General features: G+C 41.5%; 15 protein-coding genes across 15 annotated transcripts; 14 read left to right on the top strand and 1 right to left on the bottom strand.

The window, feature by feature from the left end:
* Positions 1 to 245: 245 nt before the first annotated feature.
* Positions 246 to 935, bottom strand: LSM04_009031 (Metal-independent alpha-mannosidase; the record flags this gene model as incomplete). The annotated part of the gene is made up of 2 exons (XM_067339318.1): positions 246 to 614; positions 801 to 935. The coding sequence occupies 2 exons, from the start codon at positions 933 to 935 to the stop codon at positions 246 to 248; spliced, it is 504 nt and encodes a 167-aa protein (XP_067194862.1).
* Positions 936 to 2,203: 1,268 nt separating this feature from the next.
* Positions 2,204 to 2,776, top strand: LSM04_007573 (uncharacterized protein; the record flags this gene model as incomplete). The annotated part of the gene is made up of 1 exon (XM_067339319.1): positions 2,204 to 2,776. The coding sequence occupies one exon, from the start codon at positions 2,204 to 2,206 to the stop codon at positions 2,774 to 2,776; it is 573 nt and encodes a 190-aa protein (XP_067194855.1).
* Positions 2,777 to 3,010: 234 nt separating this feature from the next.
* On the top strand, positions 3,011 to 3,706 carry LSM04_000706 (uncharacterized protein; the record flags this gene model as incomplete). Its single annotated transcript, XM_067339320.1, has 1 exon — positions 3,011 to 3,706. The coding sequence occupies one exon, from the start codon at positions 3,011 to 3,013 to the stop codon at positions 3,704 to 3,706; it is 696 nt and encodes a 231-aa protein (XP_067194823.1).
* Positions 3,707 to 4,767: 1,061 nt separating this feature from the next.
* Positions 4,768 to 4,986, top strand: LSM04_000559 (uncharacterized protein; the record flags this gene model as incomplete). Its single annotated transcript, XM_067339321.1, has 1 exon — positions 4,768 to 4,986. One exon carries the CDS (start codon positions 4,768 to 4,770, stop codon positions 4,984 to 4,986), a length of 219 nt encoding a protein of 72 aa, XP_067194821.1.
* Positions 4,987 to 5,539: 553 nt separating this feature from the next.
* LSM04_006454 (uncharacterized protein) lies at positions 5,540 to 8,959 on the top strand (the record flags this gene model as incomplete). The annotated part of the gene is made up of 1 exon (XM_067339322.1): positions 5,540 to 8,959. The coding sequence occupies one exon, from the start codon at positions 5,540 to 5,542 to the stop codon at positions 8,957 to 8,959; it is 3,420 nt and encodes a 1,139-aa protein (XP_067194850.1).
* Positions 8,960 to 9,197: 238 nt separating this feature from the next.
* On the top strand, positions 9,198 to 9,512 carry LSM04_009090 (V-type ATPase assembly factor Pkr1; the record flags this gene model as incomplete). Its single annotated transcript, XM_067339323.1, has 1 exon — positions 9,198 to 9,512. The coding sequence occupies one exon, from the start codon at positions 9,198 to 9,200 to the stop codon at positions 9,510 to 9,512; it is 315 nt and encodes a 104-aa protein (XP_067194863.1).
* Positions 9,513 to 9,876: 364 nt separating this feature from the next.
* On the top strand, positions 9,877 to 12,936 carry LSM04_002876 (Pentatricopeptide repeat; the record flags this gene model as incomplete). The annotated part of the gene is made up of 1 exon (XM_067339324.1): positions 9,877 to 12,936. The coding sequence occupies one exon, from the start codon at positions 9,877 to 9,879 to the stop codon at positions 12,934 to 12,936; it is 3,060 nt and encodes a 1,019-aa protein (XP_067194836.1).
* Positions 12,937 to 13,159: 223 nt separating this feature from the next.
* LSM04_001088 (WW domain) lies at positions 13,160 to 14,620 on the top strand (the record flags this gene model as incomplete). The annotated part of the gene is made up of 1 exon (XM_067339325.1): positions 13,160 to 14,620. The coding sequence occupies one exon, from the start codon at positions 13,160 to 13,162 to the stop codon at positions 14,618 to 14,620; it is 1,461 nt and encodes a 486-aa protein (XP_067194826.1).
* Positions 14,621 to 14,839: 219 nt separating this feature from the next.
* On the top strand, positions 14,840 to 16,024 carry LSM04_006263 (Peptidase M20; the record flags this gene model as incomplete). Its single annotated transcript, XM_067339326.1, has 1 exon — positions 14,840 to 16,024. One exon carries the CDS (start codon positions 14,840 to 14,842, stop codon positions 16,022 to 16,024), a length of 1,185 nt encoding a protein of 394 aa, XP_067194849.1.
* A 342-nt stretch (positions 16,025 to 16,366) lies between these two features.
* On the top strand, positions 16,367 to 16,935 carry LSM04_007732 (Peptidase M20; the record flags this gene model as incomplete). Its single annotated transcript, XM_067339327.1, has 2 exons — positions 16,367 to 16,702; positions 16,753 to 16,935. 2 exons carry the CDS (start codon positions 16,367 to 16,369, stop codon positions 16,933 to 16,935), a joined length of 519 nt encoding a protein of 172 aa, XP_067194857.1.
* An 80-nt stretch (positions 16,936 to 17,015) lies between these two features.
* Positions 17,016 to 17,411, top strand: LSM04_006531 (uncharacterized protein; the record flags this gene model as incomplete). The annotated part of the gene is made up of 2 exons (XM_067339329.1): positions 17,016 to 17,122; positions 17,222 to 17,411. 2 exons carry the CDS (start codon positions 17,016 to 17,018, stop codon positions 17,409 to 17,411), a joined length of 297 nt encoding a protein of 98 aa, XP_067194851.1.
* A 422-nt stretch (positions 17,412 to 17,833) lies between these two features.
* LSM04_007917 (Peptidase M20) lies at positions 17,834 to 19,039 on the top strand (the record flags this gene model as incomplete). Its single annotated transcript, XM_067339330.1, has 1 exon — positions 17,834 to 19,039. One exon carries the CDS (start codon positions 17,834 to 17,836, stop codon positions 19,037 to 19,039), a length of 1,206 nt encoding a protein of 401 aa, XP_067194859.1.
* Positions 19,040 to 19,419: 380 nt separating this feature from the next.
* On the top strand, positions 19,420 to 20,313 carry LSM04_009571 (uncharacterized protein; the record flags this gene model as incomplete). Its single annotated transcript, XM_067339331.1, has 1 exon — positions 19,420 to 20,313. One exon carries the CDS (start codon positions 19,420 to 19,422, stop codon positions 20,311 to 20,313), a length of 894 nt encoding a protein of 297 aa, XP_067194867.1.
* A 311-nt stretch (positions 20,314 to 20,624) lies between these two features.
* LSM04_003035 (RNA ligase domain) lies at positions 20,625 to 21,875 on the top strand (the record flags this gene model as incomplete). The annotated part of the gene is made up of 1 exon (XM_067339332.1): positions 20,625 to 21,875. The coding sequence occupies one exon, from the start codon at positions 20,625 to 20,627 to the stop codon at positions 21,873 to 21,875; it is 1,251 nt and encodes a 416-aa protein (XP_067194837.1).
* A 235-nt stretch (positions 21,876 to 22,110) lies between these two features.
* Positions 22,111 to 22,929, top strand: LSM04_003619 (uncharacterized protein; the record flags this gene model as incomplete). The annotated part of the gene is made up of 1 exon (XM_067339333.1): positions 22,111 to 22,929. The coding sequence occupies one exon, from the start codon at positions 22,111 to 22,113 to the stop codon at positions 22,927 to 22,929; it is 819 nt and encodes a 272-aa protein (XP_067194840.1).
* Between the last annotated feature and the right edge of the window lie 111 nt (positions 22,930 to 23,040).

Consider the following 23,040-nt stretch of genomic DNA (forward strand, 5'->3'; position numbering starts at 1 on the left):
TTTCAGTAGACTTCTGCTGGTCACTCATCGTGCTGAGAATTATCTCCATAGCCTCTATCCATTGTCGAATGACTGGTTGGAGAAACATAACGTTACCTGAGTCTGCTGTAATAACCTCGTAGTTCGATTTAATGCCAGCACAGAGGGAATCCAATGCGTAGTTTCCTTCCCATACGGTGGGTTGCATTGGTGGGATCCTGTTGTCAACCACATAGTGGTTGTCGTTAGCAAATTCATTAAATCCGTTAGCGTAGGGGGTCAATTAATACAGATTGCAAATGACGTCGCACCGATCCATGGAGCATCTCCATCAGTTTATCATCCTGTCTTGCAAAACGAATATATGGGAGAACTTGAAACATTGAGTCCCGAAGCCACATGGCGTTAACACCACCAGTAATGATGAAAGTGTCCTGCCTAGACGCCCACATAACTGTCGTATCCAATGTGTTTGGAAAGCAGTTTTCAAACAATTTGGCAAGACCCTTGTCCTTCATCTTTTTGGTATAGTTCAGAATCACTTCCTCAATCGTGTCCGAGTGGTATTTGCGTTCTGCCTGGGTGGTTCGCGCAAGAGGAACATCAAGCTCCTCTGTAACACACGTCTGCAACACCTCGCCAAATAGGAGTACGGAGAAGAAAAATCCAGTACAACATAGCAATTAAATTGTGAAATGTTGTTTTCCTTCTTTTTTCCTTTCTAGCATTTGAACAGTATAAAGAAGAGAGTAAAACATGCAGATTTGAGGTAATCATCTTGTTCCCCTACCTTGTTAAAGCAACAATAAGGCTATCAGAACTCGAGAGAATCCTACAGGAAAATCACCTTCCTTATCATGCTCCACCGGGTCCTTATAGGCTAAAAGAGAAGGAATTTTGCTAAGGCGTACAATTTTAGAGAACCCTTTGTACCCCAGTACTGAAGTAACGCGCATAAAAAACAAAAAGAACCCTCATCACCTCATTCGCTATATTACCTCTCGCATTTGCTATGCATCAAGATAAATACCAAAACAATGCAAAAAAGAAAATCTCCAAAGATGTCTATCCAGCCAGTGACCTCGATGGGGAAGCTTTAACATCATAGACCCATACATCCTAAAAATTTATTCCGCGGTAGTGAGAGTATATACTTTTATTAGGAAATAAGAAATCTGTATATTGTTTCCGGCAACCAATAAATATGTGCCATTTTTAGAGCACTCAGGACCCATTTTCAGAGGAGGGGGGTAAGAAACCAACTTTGGTGGTTCCATCAAAATAACTTGGAGCTGCGATTAGCGGACGGCTGAATATACAAAGGATCAACTATACCCCAACATTTTCTTACTCTTTGAGAATTAAATCTGAGTGGGATGTACTTTTCTTCAGGGCATAACATTCAAAAATGGTACGAAAAAAGAGTCCTCATGGTAGCAATTATACGTTATTTGATCGGTCCTCAACTGCTGTTACTTCAGATGGAGCACTGAACATTTCACCTCTTATTTCTCAAGGTGATTAGCACCATGATTTTGTGAAGAAGAAAAATAACGCAATAAATAACTTGTAGAAGAACTTTCTTCACTTTCCCCCGCCACCAAAGGGAAAAAGGTATAAAAACGAAATAGAGCGAATTCAATTTTACACGCCGCCACCGCCCATCTCAGCAACGGCACCTCACCACGGAAGGCAAGGCGAAACCACACAAACCACAGAACACCCGCCCAGGAAACACAGCAACCGAAGACGGCGGCGAAACATCAACCACATTTTCCGCGCCTCGGGAACGAGCCGCAGGACGGTGCCGCCCCAACTCCCCCTCCGCAAAAAACAAAAAAAAAGGAAAACAACAACAACCGCGATGTCAGGCGGCGGCGGGCCGGCCGGGGGACGTCCTGCACCGGCGGGGGAATGCGGGAAAGGGGGGGAGGATGAAACCCGGGCCCTCTCGGACCGGGTTTTTTCATTTTTCTTTGGTGTCTTTTTTGGGGTCCGTTTTTTTTTTTATTCAGCGCAGTGGCGGGGGAGGGTTTTTTTTTTTTACTTTTCGTTGCGGTGGGATTTGTTGTTGGTTTTGCTTGATTTCTGGGCGTTTTTTTTTTTTTTTTTTTGGATGGGTCGCCTTATTCTTTTTTGTTTCTTTTTTTTCTTTGGGTTTTGTAGCCGTGAAGACGCAGAAAGAGTTTAAAATATGAAGTGGATTTTATTTCTCGTGATAGTTATGACAGATGCAATTGTAGTATGGGCCAACGAATGTCGCGTGAAGAGCAACGTTTCGGATACATTTATGTCCCTGGAATATCTTGCACATTATGGAAATGTTACCGCCTTCTTGGACGGCAAAGAATTTGCCGTTGGTGTGAGCTTTTGTCGGCCTGAAGAGTATTCTTCATATGATCTGAATTGTGGTACAGGGTATATGATTATTTACTATGAGGGTTGTGGAGCTACCTTTACTTCTTCAGGAGATCTTAGTGCAGAAAATGGGACCATTTCATTTAATCTTACATCACAAAGCAATTTTCTGGCAGATATTCAGGTAAAATGTGATGAAACGGTAAATGGTTTGCAGGTATTGGAAGCCAATCTGAACTCATCAAAAACTTATTTTTTTCGTTTCGCTTCTATGACTGTGTGTCCAGGCTATAAAACCAAAGGTGGAGATGATTTTCTCTCCAAGGGGGCCATAGTTGTTATTGTATCAGGAATAGTGGGTATTGTGATAGCAACAGCACTTATATTTCAGTGGAAGTCTAGAAGTCGTTCTGGCGAGGATTATACTCAACTTATTTAGCTGAATATCGTTCTGAAATAAATTATGAACATGATTCTCCCCTTCTTTCCCCCCTTCTCTCTTTCCCTCCCCTAGTAATTATTATTTATTTATTTCTCAACGCATTCGATTTAATGACTGGTGTTTGTGTTGTGTTGTGTTGTGTTTTGAAGAAACATGGTATAATGAGGATGTATATTCTAAACGTTTCTCTTCAAATTTATTTCTCTTCTTAGGTTTATTCCTTGATTCGTTATGGTAGCAAAATGTGAACTTCACATTTCAGGGGTAACATTCTCCTACCTCGTCTCATCCTTATTGGGTTCACCGCCTACAACGAAACAGTATTATTCCCTTTTTGGTAATTATGATGTTCGTGAGGATGATAGTGATGAGGCGGAGAACACAAGAATTATTGAAGTTTTTCTGACAACTGTATTGCCTAAGGGGGAATCTGCACCCGAGGGTACTGTTTTTTTGGGGCATGCTTCAGCTTGTGGGACTAGTCCTCATAAACTGTCGTACAAGGATACAGAACTACTTAAAGGGAATTATCAGCCTAATAATGTACATGGGAGTGAATGTTTTCCATGTCCATTTTTTTTTCTTTTGCTAACAAGCTCTTCAGATATTTCTTCAGTTGGTGGCACAATCAAAGTAGAGTATAGTGTTTTTCAGGGTGTGGTCTCCGAATATTCCAACACTAGCAATTATAATGTAATTCCTCTTATGATTGACAATATGGTAGACCCTCTTTCTGGATTTCTTCGTCTTGGTAGTTTAGGTTCCCATAACCCAAGACCCCAATCCAACTCATCTTCACCGCAAGGTTCTTCACAAAGTGTTGAACGCACCTTTAAAGATTCTCTTGCAGAGCTGAAGGCAGCAAGTACTAGGGAATATGAACTCCTTCAGCACATAATGCGTCTGGAGAATTTACTTAAAAAGTGACAGGGTTGCATGAGTAGGGAGTAAGCGATTTGGAAACAGTACTGACTACGCGACATTTTTTTTTTTTTGGCTTCTTAGTGTGAATATTCACTATTTATCTGTCTTTGCGTCCACCATACAATTTTCCTTTTTGCAAAGTTTTTATTTCTCTTTCTAGTTTTTTTTTTCAAATATTATGATCGTAGGGTATTCTTAATAATGATTGAGACCGAATTCCCTTCAAAATGATCGATTGATCACGTTGGGGTGAAATTAAATACCATTACTAGGAATATAATTGATATAAAGAGTGAGATAAATCTTTGTAATGCTTATATTCTAGAAACCCCGTCAGACTATGAATTGTGCTTTTAGCATGTGAGATTCTGTTTTGATTGTGAAATATTGTTTTCACCTCTATACTTTTTTGTATCGCATAACAACTTTGTAAGATGTTTCGCATGTCCCCTCAGGATGCACATCGATTGCTTTTTTTTCTTTTTTCTTCTTGTTGTTATTGCAAGAAAAAAAATCATGTCAATGTCTGTAATAATAACAACATCTTCTTCAGCTCTGGAGGAAAATGCTCATGGTATGGTTCCATTGGTCAAGGAGGACGCCGTTATGATGACATTTGAATGTTTGTAGATTTTTGGACTTTTGCGCTCTGCAGACTTTGGGAGCATCAAGATTACATATGAAAACTTCCACGCTACCAGGGAGTATGTTCATATCCAGTGTGGTTTGCTCTATGGTTAGATTCATTTTTATTTGTATGCATTTTTGTTGTAATCAACAATTTGTACAAAATGCGATGTTTTCCTCAAACTGAAAACATTTTGTTAGATCATGTATCGAAAGAAAAGTATAATTCAAGCGTAGTCTTGAATGGATTGTGTTATTGATTTTATTCTGGAATGTCATAATGGGTATTCTCATAAATATTCCAAGAATATGATAAAAAGTAGAGCTTCGGAGGATCGAAATGCGTGTCCCATTGGTCATGAATCAAGCAGCACCTTGTATATTGGTTTTCTATCAGCTGCACACGTAGCTGCTGTAGGCGGAAAAACTTTAATGTCATGGCAATTGATGATGCTACTCCTGAAGTCAAGATAAATACTACTTTGGGTTGTCCTTATGTAATGCAGGTATTTGGGTATTATATTGAGAATAATGTGCTGCGTTTGAGTACTTTTCTTGATCTACTTGGTAATGGAGGTATTGAAAATGAGGTGAGAACAGTAGAAGATAGATTCCCTGAAAGTACTGTGAAACTCTGTGCAAGAAAGATGGTGTAAGCTAATACATTTATTTAGCCACACGGCATCATTCATCGCAATAGCACATGGGAAAAATAGTTTTCTCTTGACGTACGAAGGTGTCACGAAATAATCTAATTTTAATGTCACAAACCCGGTTGCATCAGGTATAGACTTAAAAGTGATGTTGGGAACTCCTTTATTTATTTTTTCTTATTACTATTATGTTTTGTTTTAATGTTGGCCGCCATGGTTTTCTGGGTAACCAATTTTATTTTCCTGAAAGGGAAGTAATGAACACTACAGGAAAAAAAAACAATGTTTTGAGTATGGGAGTTGCGTTGCCGAAACTGATGCACTGTGTGGTGCATCACTGACGACAGTGATATGTACATGCGAGTTTTTTTTTTTTTTTTTTGGTAGTTGGTAAGCTGTGTTATTACCAGAAAAAATATTTTCGTATTCGAAGTTTCTCTTCTTAGTGACTTTTTACCCTACCCTTACATTTGAAGGAACAAATTTCTGGGTGTGTACTTCTCATTTTTTTTTTTTGGTCAGTTTTTTTGTGTTTCTGCAAAGCTTATCTCATGCGATGATACTTTCTGTTCCGATTGCAAATAGTAATGATCCCTCCAATGTTAGGGTAACAAGAGGGAGTTGGGAGCGCTCAAAAAGCAAGGTTTTCCCTTCAGTAACAGCCTCTCCATCAGGAGAGTGTTTTTTGGTAAATGATGGTTTTCAAACTGTAATGTGTACATTGGAGCCTGAAAACACCTACCGTATCCATGGAACCTTTTTCTTTAGACAGAATCGACATAACTACCCGGTGCTATCTTTCATTGACACCAATCGTACTGTAAGTGACTTTGATTCTTTACAACCTTTAAAACCAACTTCGGTATCAGTAAGAAACGTACATATTAGTGGTAGAGGAGAGATAGTCCATGTATCTTTTTTATCTTTAGATAGACTTGTATTGGTTGCATCTAGTGGTTGTATAGGATTTGTAACTACCGGCCCGCAATATTGTCTTTCAAGAGGTTATTCTGCTCGTTTTAGAAACTTGTGTGACATTATCTGCGGTTGCGGGGTACCTGATTCACCTTTCCTTGTTGTGTTAACTTTACAAGAAATGTGTGGTGTTGTAGACGTCAGTAATAACGTACTCTTAAGTCTTACTAGACAGAATATAATTCTTGAACTGGGTCCCCCAACCTCGTGTGAAGCTTTTTTAGAAAGCGGGGGAGAAGAAATTCGTATATTAGCTACCTTTCCATCAACTCAGGCGGTGAAGGTATTTTCTGTGTCGAAACAGACGTCAAATGGTGAGTTTGAGGATGAAAGAAACTTTGGTGGGAAGGGTTTAAAACCTCATGGGTCGAATTCATACGCCTATTCCTATGTTAATAAGTTTGGAGGATCTTTTCTTGTGACTTCTGTTTGGCGTGATTTAGTTCAGTTTTCTGTTTGGAGCGGGGAAAATTTGCAGAATAAAGTTATTTTTAAGAATGAGATGAGCGTTCCCTATGTTTCCGGATCGTGGATAGGTAATGTTTTTGTGATTGCTCGTGCAGACGGTATGGCACTACCATTCTCTGTTCGATTTGATGAAGGGAAGTTTGAAAAACTTGAAGTTGTACCACAAAAACATATTGTCCTCACATCCTGTTGCTGTACCCTCATACATGGTAGTTCCGATTATTTCTTGCTGTTAAGTCTGATCAATTTGGAATCCATATGGAATGGTACCCCAGGTGGAATATGCGTAACTGATAGCAAGAATCAAAATCACTTATTAAAATTATGCGAAAAACAGGAAAACAAGCCTGACACACTATTTATTGATATTACTTTGTTTTGCGAAAAAATTGCAGTAATTAGTGTGAAGCGTTCTGGTTATTGTTTGGCATTTGTTCCTTCAGAGAATGAGCTAAAAACCTTATTTTTGGCTCATGAAAGCGAAGCTGAAAGTGTTACCTGTTGTTTGCTTTATAAAAGGCAGGAAAATATTTTTGTGACAGGACATGTGCATGGGGGTGTACATGTTTGGGTTTCTGGAAAGAAGAAATCTATCATTGACATGGTACACACGGGTGTAGTAGATAAAATTATTTCTTTGCCAGAAGGAAATGAACAGTTAGAATGTGACTTTGTTTCTGTTTGTACTGAACGTGGAACTGTAGCTCTCCATCACTTTGAGACATTTCAGTGTACTCGTATTTTGCAAGCACCATGTACACCTCTTACCAGTTTAATATGGGATCAACAATCCGAATGTGCGTTTATGGTTTCTGGTAATATTGGAAATCTCTGGCACATTCCCACTTGTCGTCTGGAACGTGTTTTTTATACATCATCGCTTACTTCTAAGACCTCGGGTTACCGAGACCTTTTGACATGTGGTTCGGAGGTTGATCCAATCACAGTAGATAGAATTTATACTTGTGGGGACATTCATTTCTCTTTGGCATTAAATATTTTTTCACTAGTAGATGTCCTGACACGAGACACTGCCATTACCGCATCACCTGCATGCCGACTAGCGCTATCTATTCTCTTTTCTGATTATCCATGTACGAATTCAGAAATCCCTGAGTTGTTTAATTTGTCCGAACCTGGATTGTCTGGGGTTTTTTTCGGCATTGGTACCGTCTGTGCTGGACAATCTGCGAACTACCTAATAGCTACTTTTCTTCTTAGGGAAGCATTAAAGAAATCCCCAGAACTGGCTGGCTCCATTGGGGCAATGGAAATGAAAACAATTTGTGAGTCAATGGTAAACTCCGGTCATGTTGAAGAAGCACCTGAACCTGAAGATGTTATTATTCAAGCTCTCCCGCTTCTTTTGCGACTGCCGGACGTCTCTAAGAAGTCTATTCGTGCCTTAATAAAGTTATCAGGAGAGCAGCTCACATCTACTCAGATATATGATTTACTAGATAAGCTAAACCAACTCGCTTCTCATGAACCTTCTGATTGTCGTTTCTTTAATCTTTCAAATAAAATGAGTGATATGGAAATGTGGTGCTACAAGCTGTTTATTCAAGTAGTTGTTCTAAGCAAGCTGCAATATGATAATGATGATCATTCCATAAATTCTGCCATACAAAAGCTAAGGACGAATGGATCGCAGTTCACAGAGTTGTTAGCTAATAGTGAAGAGAGGAGTTCCTTACTACTTTTGCTTTACATTCTCAGAGAGTATTACCACTATCTTGCGGTAAATATACTGAGCAATACAAAAGAAATTGTCGACGCTATAGGTACCTTGGCATTTGAAAAAGAAGGGGAAATTTGCAATGAAGCTTTAAAAACTCTTGTGGGTATCGCAACTATTGAAGGGAAATTTTTTTTAGAGAGTCGTGTTAATCAATGGTATAATGAAAAGCGTTTGTGGAGGCCTCGTATTATTGCGTTTTTTGGAAACTTGATTGAATCCGTGCCAGTTCAATCATATTCTTTTTTTTCGATTATGATGGGTTTTCTTCTACGAGCACTTGATCCCCACAACCCAAACAAGGAAGAACGAAACTCATGTGTGACGCCTGTAACACATGTAGTTAGACTGGCTGTAGTCTGCCTTCCAAACGTATCCTTTCAACAGCATCTGCAGTATCTGGCTTTTGGGAATAAAGAGGGCGTGGTACAGGTTGTAAATATGAAAACTACAGGAATTGTTGCTTCTTTTCATTCACACCAAGAGGGAATCCTTTGCGTTTCTTACAGTAGCAATACTTCCAGTCATGACATAGCAGTCCTGGGTGAAAAAATGGAAACAGTGAAAATATGGCGGGCTAATCGTTCTGCAAGCGTTTTTAGTGCAATTTTTGCGGGTCCTATGGTTGAATTTCGACTGAGATTTACTGTAGAGATTCCTACATTCAATAAAGACTCATCAAAAGAATCTGAACATCTCTCATTGATTACCAAATGCAGGCTTAGATGGCTTTCGCCACACTGTGTGGAGCTAAGTTCACCGTGGCATGATAGGATTCAACTTGCCGTACAATAATTTCAAAAATAGTGTTGCTTTCTTTCTCTCTTCTTCACTGACTCGAAGGGAAGGTTTTACTTCTCGTTTATTGTTTTTTTTTTCCGCCTTTTCTCTCCGTATATATATATATATATATATATCTGCATGTAATCTGTTTTTGTTGTTTTTGTTTCCTACTCCACCTGCTAACTCCTTTTCGTTTTTGGTTTTGTTTTTGTTTTTATTGCGTAATGCAAAGCGAAAAAAAAACAAGGTTATGTCTGAGGAGTCTGAGCTTCCGTGGTTTGCTCGTCTGATTAACCATGTTCTTACACCTGGATCTGCCTTGTCACCTACAGTTTGGATGGCGTTCAATGTTGTGATGTTCGCTCTATTCTTCTCTTGGCTTATGTTAGTCGTTGCCATACCGGATAACATTCACGTGTGGGCGTTTGGTTTCCTTGGAGCTGGTTTAGCCTTCTCTACGAACTGGTGTTTTAGGGAGGTTTTTGCGCGCGGACTTGATGCTGAGATAGAAACGAAAGATGCTTCACCAGACAATTTTAAGTTACACACCAAAAAGGAAAACTGAATTACATTTAAGAATATGACGCGTTTTTTTTTTTTTTTTTTTTACCTATGTGGTCCTATTCAAGACCATAATTTCTTGGTAGTGATGCAGGTGTGGGTGTGGGTATGTGTCTTTGAAGACCCTTAAAGTTTTGTTTCTTCACTTGATCCCCTTCACAAATGCAATTGACACTGCTGAAAGTAAGAAAACTGAGGTTCTTTTACCTCAATAACGTTCTTTTTGTGTTCTTTGTGGTGCAATCAATTAATTGAAACAAAAAAAAAGAAGTTAGGTAATTCCCATCGGTATGCTTGCTACCTGTATTCTTACTCTGCTTTGGTATTTCTAATAGTATGTCCTCTTCTTCTTCTTTTTAAGAGGTTGTATGTTAACCACATCAAAGCGCCTTCCAAAGGCACTTTCACCTTATGCTCAGGCACTAAAGCATGTTGCTCTTAGGGGTGCAGTTGCCTTTGGTCCAAGTGCCAAAGAAATGGAGTTGGACATGTACCGAAAAGGCACACTGCCTGCTGATTACCGGCCCCCTGCCCAAGGGAAATGGGATGACACTATTGAGCGCTGGGCGTACGCCTGGCAATTTCCAGCAGAAGAAGAACAAGATGATGTGGTGAGTATAGTAGAACGTAACTTCTCGGGTATGCAGACCTTGTTAGAATTTGGTGATAAGTTACTGCGTTCACCACCTTCCAGAGACCCATTTTCTGGAAAGAATTCGACAGTGTACCCTCCTATTATTGGTAAACTCGAAACTGAAAAAGTAGAATTACTACCCTCTACTTCTAATTACGGGAAACTAGAGGAAGACGTCTCAGAATTGGTCTCAGATAAAATTGTCCTTTCCCCTCATGATACCATAACTGCAGCGGAGGTATCAGCTAGTGTGAATGTTCCTGTGGCGTACATCGATGATGGCTCAGAGGTAAGTAATGCGAGTAAGCAACTTGCGTTTATACTGGAAGATTTTGGTTTGGAATATACTGAAGATGGACTAATTGTAGTTATTTCAGCACTATCAAAACGAAATCATATTTCTATTGGTCGAGCTATTTTTGAATTCGCTTCTTCTGTTGGATTGGGCCCATCTGCGGAGTTGTACAAAGCGTTGATGAAGCATGCTTCTCGACGTGGGGACGTGAATGAATCGATGGCTCTTATTGAAGAAATGAAGGAAAGGGGGATAACTCCTCGTATTGGTAACTGGCATGAACTCATGCGAGCTTTTTATCATGCAAAAGACTACCCTGCTGTGAGTCAAGTTGTAGACAATATGAAAATGTATGCAAATATTGAACCAAATGAAGTCACATTTGCTCTGCAGTTAAAAGCCCTTTCCAAGGATAATTCTCAACTTAATTCTCTTGCAGAGGCTATTCAAATATTTGATCAAATGGAGAACGTTTATGGATTTATTGCATCTCGTCCACACTATGATACCATGATGTCTCATCTTAGTCAAAGCCCCAAGCCTGAAATGCGACTTCGATGTGAGGAACTGGCACATAAAATGGAATTGATGGGCATTGTATGGAATTCTAATACATATCTTAATCTTATTCGATCATCTCAAGTAGTTGGAGATATAAAAGCGGTAGAAAAGTATCTTTCCAAAATGCGAGATGATGGTGTTACGGTAAATATTATGCATTTGTCTTGGGCTATTCAAGCACATGTACAAAGTATAATTCGAATTGACTACGCTGCTATGAAGGAAAAATCAGAGAATCCCCTTCCTATATGGCTTGATCATCTTGAAACTTGTTTTGGGATTTATGACTTAGTTGTTCGACGTGGGTGGACAATGCAGTTACCCTTTGTTAATTCTCTCCTCCGTTTGTGCTGTCAGGCTACTATGCTGGCTATGGAACATACACCAGATGAGGTTAAAACTATCGGAAGGTTTGAGGAACAGTCTAACAAGATTTGGAACCATACTTTTGAAGAATGGCAATTAAAAAAGGATGTTTACAGTTATGAATGCTATATTGCTCTCTTAGCACATCAACAACGTATAGATGAAGCCGAAAAGCTTTTCCAAGAAATGGTTTTAAAAGAGGAACTGACACCTTCCCGAAGAACTTATGATTGTTTGGTTTTTATGCACCTATCATCAGGTGAAGAAGGAGGTACTGCGAGAGCGTTAAGGTATCTAGAGGCTATGGAACGTGCTGGTATTCAAATTAGGCCTTCATTCTTAAAGAAAATTGTTCGAGTGAATAATGCGGCGGGATACAAGCGTGATATGAAACGCCGAGCAAGGCGTATTATGCAGGCTAGAGAGGAATATCTTGCAAAAAAAGAAAGCGATCTTGGTTTTGAAGAGGGACCAAGAAAAGATGATGCTTTTGATCCAGAGGGTAATCCTGTTCTCTCTCCCCTACCTATTTCAGCGACATCAACACTTGCTTGGTGGGAAAAATGGAAAAAAGAGACGTTAAGCAAGCATGAGTTATTTACGGAGGAATCTGCAGATGGAACCCCAAAGGGTGAAACTTTTGAGGAAAAAAATGAAGCCCTTAGACAAATGGGAATTATTTCTTCATTCCCAACTAAATATGATGTTCCGCAAATTAATAGGCAAAAGATATTACCCCTAATTCGCTCACAAGAAGGAGAGATGGCAGGTAGCCTCTGGGCTATGGACGGTGGAGAGTTTTCGTATCCAAAGGATGGTGGCGGACCGCATGGTTGGGGTGTGCGTTTATGGCGAGAACGGCAAATAGTCAAAAAAGAGTATAAGAAGATTCTTGAGGGGTCGCAACCCGTGCCTGAATTATCGCATTTAGGTAACGCTGTGCGAACGACTGGTGATCAGTTAGATATTGAAAGGAGTGGGGCCCAGTCATTTGGTGAGTTGTCTGACTATCGTCAGTTTCCCAATCACCGCTTTGACACTGGGGCACTGAAACCTTATTCAGAGATGGCAACACCTGTTCCTCTCTCGGCGGAATTAGTTTGGCAGGGGGAAACGCAAGACAAGCTATCACCATACAAATCTGATGAAGAGATAGCCCTTGAAAATGATAATACATTCTTCTCCGATCTATCTAAAGAGAGGATAGAGAAGATGAACGCATCAGTAAAAGCTATTCAGAACAAGGAAGAAAATTTTGTAAGTCTAAAAGGGAAGGGTGTAACGAGACGATCCAAGTATGACTACTTAGAGAAATGGCGAGATATGTACTGTTACGGTACACTTGAAGTCCCTGAGGGACCGACGTTGCATTTTGGACGAACCCCAGATGATCACAAGGAGACAATGGCTTCTTTGGTGCGGGAGTGGTATCAAAGGAATAAGAAAAGTCCTGCTACCAAAGAAAACCTCCAGAGGTGGGAGAAAGACATGCAAAGAGATAAAGAGGGGTCAACATCAAGGAAGGCACTCAATAGTCGAAGTCGGTCCAGACGTTTTCACAAAGGTGAATGACAACGTCAGCGAACCGATAAAAAGAAAACTTTTTGTTTATTTTGTTATCTCTAATTATTATTTTCTGTTATTTTTTTTTATTGTTGTTACTATTATTGGTTGTTGTTGTTGTTGTTGTTGTCGTTGTTCTTGTTGTTTTTCTGCTTTGCATCGTGCTTATTTTGTTTTCGTCTCAAATGTTGTGCAGTTTAATTAAAGGTATCTCTGACGTTGGGGTCAAGGTATGTGTGATTTTTCGGAGAAAAGGGCGGATCTGGCATCTGCGGCCGCCTCCCTACTATCCCGATATCCTCCTCGGAAAGGTAGATTGAGTTTGCAAGGTATTCTGGAATTGTGCAAATGGAGAGATCCAGAAACTGTTTTAGACGCCGTAAATGAGGAAATACCACCAACAGAAACACTATGGCCTGTTATAATGTGTCCATCGACCACGACCCAGCGGCAGTCTTCAAGGCATCATCGATTTATCGCATCGGAATATAATAGGGTTGGTGACAGCTATCGCTGCCCAGTATGTAACGCATACGTGTCTAACAACGAGTTTATTAATCTGTTACCCAAGACAACAGGAGTACTTCGGCAGGTTGAATCTTCGGCGAATTGTACATTTGCCGAGTATGCACATAGGTATTATGGGAAAGATTGCACAGCTTCTGTATACACCTGGGAGTGCGACCCGGAGAGTGGGAACCCTGCCATGGGTCTTGCTTTAATGATTAAGAACCGCTATAAATCTACAGATGACACTCGCTCGGGGGAGTTTGGCATACAGGGAGCATATGGCGTGTGGCAGAGCGCCCATGTGGGTGTTGTGGAAATTTCCACAGGTACATACCGCTTTCAGAGTTTCTTTTATCTGGACGTCGCTCTTTCTTTATGTTCGCCAGGAACTATAACGGGCCCGAGAGCACGGTTCAATGGGAGTGTAGCCTCAACGCTCTTTTGTTTTGAACGTCACGCTGCAGTGACACCGCTGAAGCTGGAGGAACTGATAGCCACTATTGGAGAACAAGTAGAATCAACTGAAAACAGTTTTCGTAGTCGTCTTGTTGAAATATACTTTGGAAAGGCAGAGTTAGTGGCTCATGGGATTCGTGCGAGACTCCCAAGTGTATTTTCTGTATCGACTCAAGAGAAAAGTGAAAAACATCCTACTCTTTTTCATTCATCAGAAGGTCCCTTAGTATCAACCTCTAACAGCGGGCGTAGACATGAAACAACTGCGGATTTCACTAGTAAGCGGCAAATGGATCAAGTTTGTGATATTGGTGGACCAAAAGATAAAAATGAACTGTGTTATCCATTAAAAGATGAAGACTTCCAAGTTGATAAGTGGATTAAAGTGTATGATGATCAGGGAAATCCATATTATTACAATGAAGAAACAGGGGAAACGTTACGGGATAAACCTTCTAACGATAATGTTGTATTGTATATTCTCCAAAGTTTAAATCTGGTGCATCCACCAGAAAAGTACTACCGAAGAATGAGTAAATATTTTAGACATTACAGTATGCCGTTTAATCTTAGTGCGTTCCTTTCACTAATAAATGATGACCAAGTACTTGAGTTGGATGATGGTTCGACAATAACTGCATTAGAATATCTTGTGCCTGCCTATGGTGACCGCCGAAAAATTCAGGTATACCTATCGCAAATTCGAGAGAACAGTATGTCAAAATAGTTATACATCTACCCGAGTCGTTTTTTTTTTCCTTTTTTCCTCCTTGTTGATTATGCTTATTATACCAAAAGCTTTATCACTTGCTTACAGTATAGTCTTCAATTTTTTTTTGCAAATTAAAAATCACCAACAGAAGGAATAAAATTGTGCAAAACTGGGTATTATGAGTTATTGTTTTTTTTCTCCTTTTGCATTGTATTTTGAAGCTTCCAATACAACATGAACACCCTACAGGATCTTATCGTGTCTGTACAGCCAGAGGTTGTGCAGTGGCGCCGTCACATTCATGAAAATCCATGCTTGAGTCACGAAGAACAACCGACAGCAGACTATGTTGCAGATCTACTTAAGAGAATGCCAGCACCTCTTGATATCAAGCGATTAACGCCAACCAGCGTGGTCGCAGATCTCCACGGTGGAGCTGGAGAGGGTCCTATGTACGCATTGCGTGCAGATATGGATGCGTTACCTTTACAGGAGGAAAGTGGGGAGCCCTTCAGCTCGAAACGACCTGGTGTAATGCATGCCTGTGGTCATGATGCACACACTGCAATGCTCCTCGGTGCTGTAAAGGTGCTCTGTCAAGTTAGGGATAAAATTCGTGGTACTGTGCGATTTATCTTTCAACATGCCGAGGAGGTTATTCCAAGTGGTGCGAAGCAGTTGGTGGAGCTTGGTGTACTTGATGGTGTAAAGATGATTTTTGGCCTTCATGTTGCTGCTGCTACACCGGCAGGTAAAATTGCCTCACGCTGTGGAACACTGTATGGATCCTGTAATGACTTTGACATTGTGATCAAGGGGGCTGGTGGACACGCCTCTCAGCCTGAACTCTGTATTGACCCGATTGTGATTGGCGCCCAGGTCGTCACGAGTCTGCAGACCATTGTCTCACGCCGCATTGGTGCGCTGACAGCTCCTGTTCTGAGTGTGTCAACGTTCCACGGCGGCACTGGAAGCTACAATGTGATTCCCGACAGTGTACATCTGCGGGGCACACTGCGGTGCTTAGACCGCGGCGTTCAGGCGCGCGTACCTGGTATGGTGGAGGAGATCGTTGCTGGTGTTGCCAAGGCACACGGTGCCCAACACGAGGTGAGTTGGTTGGAGCCTAACATTGTAACGTACAATGATCCAGCGGCGTATGAAGTTGCAAAAAATGTGGTTTCTGAGTTTGTGGGCTCGGATGCTTTTGTCCAACTAGAGAATCCTTTTTTCGGCGTTGAAGATTTCTCAGAGTATGCGGCAAAAGTACCCGGATGTTTCTGTCATGTAGGCATTCGTGATGAAGGTTTTGGTTCGAACTATACGGAGCACAGCTCAAAGTTCAAGGTTTACGAAGATGCCTTACGACATGGTGTGCAGATGCACGTCGGTGTTATTTCAAAACTTTTAATGAATTAAGCTCCAGATAGTATTAATATTAACGTATATGCTGATAATGTTTAGTATGCTCTGAAATATTTGAAAGATTTTTTTTCTTTGTGAAAATTGAATGCGCAAAGGTACGCTTTGAGATCTCCCAAGAGAATCTCCCTTCTTTTTTTCGTGTCTTTTAGTCAAGGGTGGAAAAGTGTCTACATTATTAGCGTAAAAACCTTTACTCATACTGTAATGGACCTGAACGACTTCATCAACCCTGTACAGCCAGAGGTTGTGCAGTGGCGCCGTCACATTCATGAAAATCCATGCTTGAGTCACGAAGAACAACCGACAGCAGACTATGTTGCAGATCTACTTAAGAGAATGCCAGCACCTCTTGATATCAAGCGATTAACGCCAACCAGCGTGGTCGCAGATCTCCACGGTGGAGCTGGAGAGGGTCCTATGTACGCATTGCGTGCAGATATGGATGCGTTACCTTTACAGGAGGAAAGTGGGGAGCCCTTCAGCTCGAAACGACCTGGTGTAATGCATGCCTGTGGTCATGATGCACACACTGCAATGCTCCTCGGTGCTGTAAAGGTGCTCTGTCAAGTTAGGGATAAAATTCGTGGTACTGTGCGATTTATCTTTCAACATGCCGAGGAGGTTATTCCAAGTGGTGCGAAGCAGTTGGTGGAGCTTGGTGTACTTGATGGTGTAAAGATGATTTTTGGCCTTCATGTTGTCCACTTACTTCTCCCGGTAAGGTGAACACTCGACCTGGAGTTTTCAGTGCAGCTGTTTTTGATTTTGATATTCTTGCGAAGGGTAAAGGTGGTCATGCTTCAGCTCCTAACAAGTGTATTGACCCGATTGTTGTTGTATCGCATATTGTGATGGGATTGCTTAGTATATCGCGTCAGTTTACTGCGCTGACAGCCCTGTTATAAGTGTGACAACAATAAATGGCGGAACAGGGGGCTTCAATGTCATACCAGACACTGCGCAAATAAAGGGCACGATTCGTACAATGGATAAAAAGGCAGAGGAAGAAGCTCCTGCTCTACTGAATAAAATGGTTGAAGGTGTTTGTGTCATATACGCTGCTGATTACACTATTGACTGGCCTGAACCTGTGTACTCACCTTATAATAGCCAAGAGGCTTTTGACATATGAAAATGTGCTATTGTTGCCTCCCTTGGATCAGATGTATTTGTGTTGCAGGCTGAACCAAGTTTTGAAGCTGAGGACTTCTCGGAGTATCAGCGAGTTGTGCCTGGTTGTTACGCCTACATTGTTGTACGGAATGAGTCAATTGGTGCAGTGCAACATTGTCACAGCTCAAAGTATAAGGTAGATGAATCTGGATTTTTGACAGGCGTAAAAGTACATGTGGCATTGATTGAAAACCTTATGATGAAATGAATTCAAAAAACTGTCCATTTAACCCAATTGGTATGTTCGAAAATTAACTTTTTTCTTTATTTGGTAACCGTTTCTATTATACTTAATCGTAAAAGAAAAAAGTACACATGATAAGATTTATATTTCTTTTTAACAATTTTCCAAACGTACTTCCAAGTTTTTAGGCTGCTCATGGTTTTTTTTACTCCTTTTCGTGTGTGTGTGTGTTATCACAAGAAGCTGGAGGCTCTATAAAACGCACCACAAGGTTCCATAGCACTGCTATCAAATCGTGTGAAAAGACTTTCGATGCACAAATGCTGTCAAATCTTTATAAAAGAAGATTTTGCTTATTTTTTTTTTTTAACCATTCGAAGAATTGTTTTCTTTCGTTTAAATCACTTCATCTCACTATTGTCTTTGTCAACAGTTTTAAGAAAAGTATGTCCTTTATTCACGCTCTGATTACAGCTGTACAGCCAGAGGTTGTGCAGTGGCGCCGTCACATTCATGAAAATCCATGCTTGAGTCACGAAGAACAACCGACAGCAGACTATGTTGCAGATCTACTTAAGAGAATGCCAGCACCTCTTGATATCAAGCGATTAACGCCAACCAGCGTGGTCGCAGATCTCCACGGTGGAGCTGGAGAGGGTCCTATGTACGCATTGCGTGCAGATATGGATGCGTTACCTTTACAGGAGGAAAGTGGGGAGCCCTTCAGCTCGAAACGACCTGGTGTAATGCATGCCTGTGGTCATGATGCACACACTGCAATGCTCCTCGGTGCTGTAAAGGTGCTCTGTCAAGTTAGGGATAAAATTCGTGGTACTGTGCGATTTATCTTTCAACATGCCGAGGAGGTTATTCCAAGTGGTGCGAAGCAGTTGGTGGAGCTTGGTGTACTTGATGGTGTAAAGATGATTTTCGGGCTCTCTGTTGATGTTACAAAGCCATCGGGTACTGTTCTTTCTAGGAGTGGAGTGATGATGAGTGCATGTAATGACTTTGACATTGTGATCAAGGGGGCTGGTGGACACGCCTCTCAGCCTGAACTCTGTATTGACCCGATTGTGATTGGCGCCCAGGTCGTCACGAGTCTGCAGACCATTGTCTCACGCCGCATTGGTGCGCTGACAGCTCCTGTTCTGAGTGTGTCAACGTTCCACGGCGGCACTGGAAGCTACAATGTGATTCCCGACAGTGTACATCTGCGGGGCACACTGCGGTGCTTAGACCGCGGCGTTCAGGCGCGCGTACCTGGTATGGTGGAGGAGATCGTTGCTGGTGTTGCCAAGGCACACGGTGCCCAACACGAGGTGAGTTGGTTGGAGCCTAACATTGTAACGTACAATGATCCAGCGGCGTATGAAGTTGTAAGGTGTGTTGCGGAGCGTGTTGTTGGGAGTGCTTCGTTTGTGGAGCTGAAATCGGCAATGATGGGTGTCGCGGATTTCTCAGAGTATGCAGCAAAAACACCTGGCTGTCTTTTTTGGCTGGGAGTTAGAGATAAAGGTAGCAATTCACAAGGCAATCATAACTACAGCTCTCGCTTTCACATGAGCGAATCAGCAATGGAACAGGGAGTTAGAATGCATGTGGGATTGATAGCCATGTTATCTATGTCGAGCGGGAATCTTACTGGGTAAGGTCCGACTTGCGGCATATCTAGTGCTCTTGATTGGGATTCGATATATTTCTCGTTCTCTTATCTTTGTTTATTGGCTGCATTTGCCACATAGGCTATCGATACCTCTTTTTCCTTTCTTCTGTGGTAGCAGGATTGAGTATATACTGTGCACGGTAAAAAATACTCAAACAACAACGCATTTTTCTTTTGTGGATGTTTTTTCTAGTTTCGTGTGGGTCTGGGTGTGTTTGCTTGACGCCGTGCACTCGGACGATGCCAAAAAAAAAAAAGAGGCATTCATATAAGTATTAAACGAAAAGAAAAACGTGTGTATCTCGGCAATGCTCTCTTCCCATGGTATTTCCCTCTTTTTCTTTTTCTTCCCTTAGTGCATAGCTCATGTCATTCGTCTTGCGGACCCTCTTCTCTCCCACCCGTCCCCTCCGCCAGCAGGTTCCGGCCGCCGCCCCGCACACCGCCGAGTGGATGCTGCGGGGAGTGGCGGCGAAGATCCCGCCGGCAGGTGTCACCGGCGCGCAGCTGCAGGCGATGCTGGAGGACGAGGCGCCGCACTTCCAGCCATCCGCAGTGGGGGCCCTCTCACTCAAGGACGCCATTCAAAGCTTTCCGAACATGTTTATGGTGGAAACAGACCCTACGGGGAAGTGGATTGTCAAGTCAGTTGACAACGCCCGCAGTAGCACGGGGATAGAGAAGAGTGGCACTCTTAGTATTGTCGACTTTTGTCGTCGCAACTCACTTCAGGGGCCTCAAGGTGCTTATGCATCATTACTTGTTGCTATGCAAAAAACGGGTATCAAAGACAAGGGAATTCTACGGGAGTTATTACTGAATGATGAGGTATCACGAGTCTTACAAGTGAAATTATCTCTTAGTTTGAAACCAAAGCGCCCACCTAGTAATGCGTTTTGTTTTATTGATGGTGATGAGATTGGTACAAGTGCTGTTCAAGATATGTGGAAAGAATTAAATATAACTCAAGAGTCAACTCGATTTGTAGCTCGACGTCCAACTTCAGTGAAGCACAGTGGTAGTGACATTATAGCTCCAGATGATATGCCCACTTATGCTATTTTAGAACTGAAGGCCAAAGAGCTGGCCCTTCACCAATCTGTTATTCTTCAAGATATTATTTACATGTGTTCCTCAAAACAATTCGCATTGTATGCAGAGCATGTTGCTAAGCTAAATACGTTCCCAGATGCAGACGTTTATGTGTGCTGCCCTAGTAAGATAAGGTTGGTTTCTAAGAAGCAGTACGTTCCTTTGTGAAGGGCTATTTTGCGTCCTTTACGCGTCTTTCACATACCTTTGGCCACTTGGTCAACACGTCAAATGACATTTTTTTTTTTTTCTTTCGTTGTATTCCGGTTATTTGGCTGTATCTAGGTTGTATATACTTCTCTGCTTTTATTCTATCTCTTGTGGAAAGAAGGATTAAAATGAGTAGGATTAATTTCTTTTTTTCTTCCTTTTCTTTCACTTCCCATTCTTCGTTTTTATTTTTTTATTATTATTATTTTTTTGTTTGTTTGTTTGTTTGTGTGTGTGTGTTTGTGTGATGATACATAGTCTTAGCAGCAATGCTGCGTCGCTGGGACCTTTTGCGCTTCCGTAGGACACTTTTCTGTCTTGCTGATAACGGAATTAGTCTGTTCGAGCGTTATACAGAAATCGAGAACTCAAATGAGCGGCGAATGAATGCGTTAAAAGCATCTGGAATGTTTGATGATGAGTGGATTGCTACAGAGAAGGTACATGGTGCTAACTTCGGTATTTACTCTGTTGAAGGTGAGAAAATGATACGATATGCGAAGCGAAGTGGTATGATGCCTCCCACAGAGCATTTTTTTGGCTATCACATTTTAATACCTCAACTTCAACAATACATTACTCTCGTCCGTGATATGCTATGTGAGAAATTGCAGAAAAAAGTGCATACCGTTCTTCTTAATGGTGAACTTTTTGGTGGAAAGTACGATCATCCTAGTTTGCCAAAGACTCGGAAAACAGTCATGGTTGCAGGCAAACCTAGAACCATTAGTGCTGTGCAGACAGACTCTTTTCCACAGTATGGTCCTGATCTCCATTTTTACGCATTCGATATAAAATACAAGGAAGACTTTGACTCAGAGTACATAACCCTAATTTTTGATGAGGCTACGGAAATATTTCAAAAAGTTCCAGGATTACTATATGCCCGAGCTATTATTCGTGGTCCCATGTCTAAAGTTGCTGCCTTTGATGTGGAAAACTTTGTCACAACTATTCCCCCACTTGTTGGGATGGGTAACTACCCACTAAAGGGTAATTGGGCAGAGGGACTCGTCGTCAAGCATGTGAACCGGGGAAAACCGGGTTTTGATCCAAAGGGAATAACCATCTTGAAGTTCAAATGTACTGCCTTTCAAGAGATTTCAACAGACCGGCGTCAGGGACCACGCGTGGATGAGATGGAGGGGGTGCGGCGTGACTCCATTAACCGCACCGGTGTTCAGCTTCCCGATATTGAGAGCATTATACAGGACCCGGTGCAGCTAGAGGCTTCAAAGCATCTCTTAGATCATGTTTGCGAAAATCGTCTCAACAATGTTTTGTCAAAGATAGGAACTGAACCTTTTGAGAATGAAGAAATGACATATGATGATCTCGCAACGCTATTAGCAAAAGATGCGTTAAAGGATTTTCTTAAAGATGCTGATCCTGCCATCGTGAACACACCCATATTAACCCGCAGGGATATGGCCAGGTACGTTTTATTTGAGTCAAGGCGACTAGTGTGTTCGCGTTGGAAGAACATTGTCCAACGACAGACCATGGATGCGGAAAGCTGAAAGATTATGAAAATACAGAGTGAGAGAGGAATATAAACAGTGGTTGGGTTTTGGAAAGTAAATCGAAATACTAATAAAAAAAAGATTGAAAATAAAATAAAATAAAATAATTATTTTACATCTTGCTTCATTTTGCCGTCTTTTTTTTTTTTTTCTTTGATTTCTCTTTCAAATTACAGGCGTATAGAAGGAAAAGAAAAGATTAGAGTTGTAGGGGTTGGATAGGAGGAAAGCCATGCGTGTGTTTCATCGGGTAGCACAAATTGGCCAAAGGGTGAACTCTGCAACGCGTTTCCAACGCCAAGGGGTTTCACGTGATGTGGCACTCGCGCGGTGGAATGCGCGCCCTGCTGATAATGCTAAAAATGATGAGGGAGGAGAAGTAAATAATATGGTTGGTAAAGGGATGAAATTTGCGTCAAGTGTAACTAGCGGCCGTTGGAAAACAGCTCGTAGTAGCGTCACCTCAACGATTGCTGATGTGAGCTGGGATCTTTGTGAACGACTGGACTTTTATGTGCAGTACAGTGTACCATCTAATTGGCTAGTAGCAGAACGTGTGAATGAGAATAGCATCGCAGTTCAATGCAGACCTCCGTGGACAGGGAAGGGGGAAGAAAGGCCGACGGTACATGGTTTCTCATTGAATTGCTTTGCGTATAAGCAAAAGGTAAAAAGTCCAGACAGCGAGAAGCTGCTTAATTTGTTCCTCCAACGTTTTAATGCGTCCGTCTCCAATTCATTGGAGGTTGTCTCCCAGTCATCAGGTTCGAAAAACAATGCACCCCATAATGATTTTTCTGATAAAAGTATTAGTGAATCTCTGGCGAGTAGATTGGACTGTGCTGTGGCGGAAATCACATTTACTCCTGTTGTTGGTGAACCACTAGCTCACGGACTCTGCCGTGCATTCTACAACTCGAACCACAGGTTCCATTATGTTGTCGTTGTTGCAGTCCCAGAGGATGAGTTTGAGGTTTCCAAAGACCTTCTCACGCATGCATTGCTCGCAGTCGTAGAGAGCCGAGTTGAAGCTGCGGCAAAACGCACTTAACAATAACCAGCGCCATTCTTCACTCTCTATTTTGAGTTTTGAAGAAGTAAGTTATGAGTGTGATTCTCCTTTTTTCTTTTTTTTCCCCATCTCTCTTTCTCTTTATCTTTT

The sequence above is a fragment of the Trypanosoma melophagium genome, assembly GCF_022059095.1.
Source record: "Trypanosoma melophagium isolate St. Kilda chromosome Unknown ctg10segment0, whole genome shotgun sequence".
Lineage (NCBI taxonomy): Eukaryota > Euglenozoa > Kinetoplastea > Trypanosomatida > Trypanosomatidae > Trypanosoma > Trypanosoma melophagium.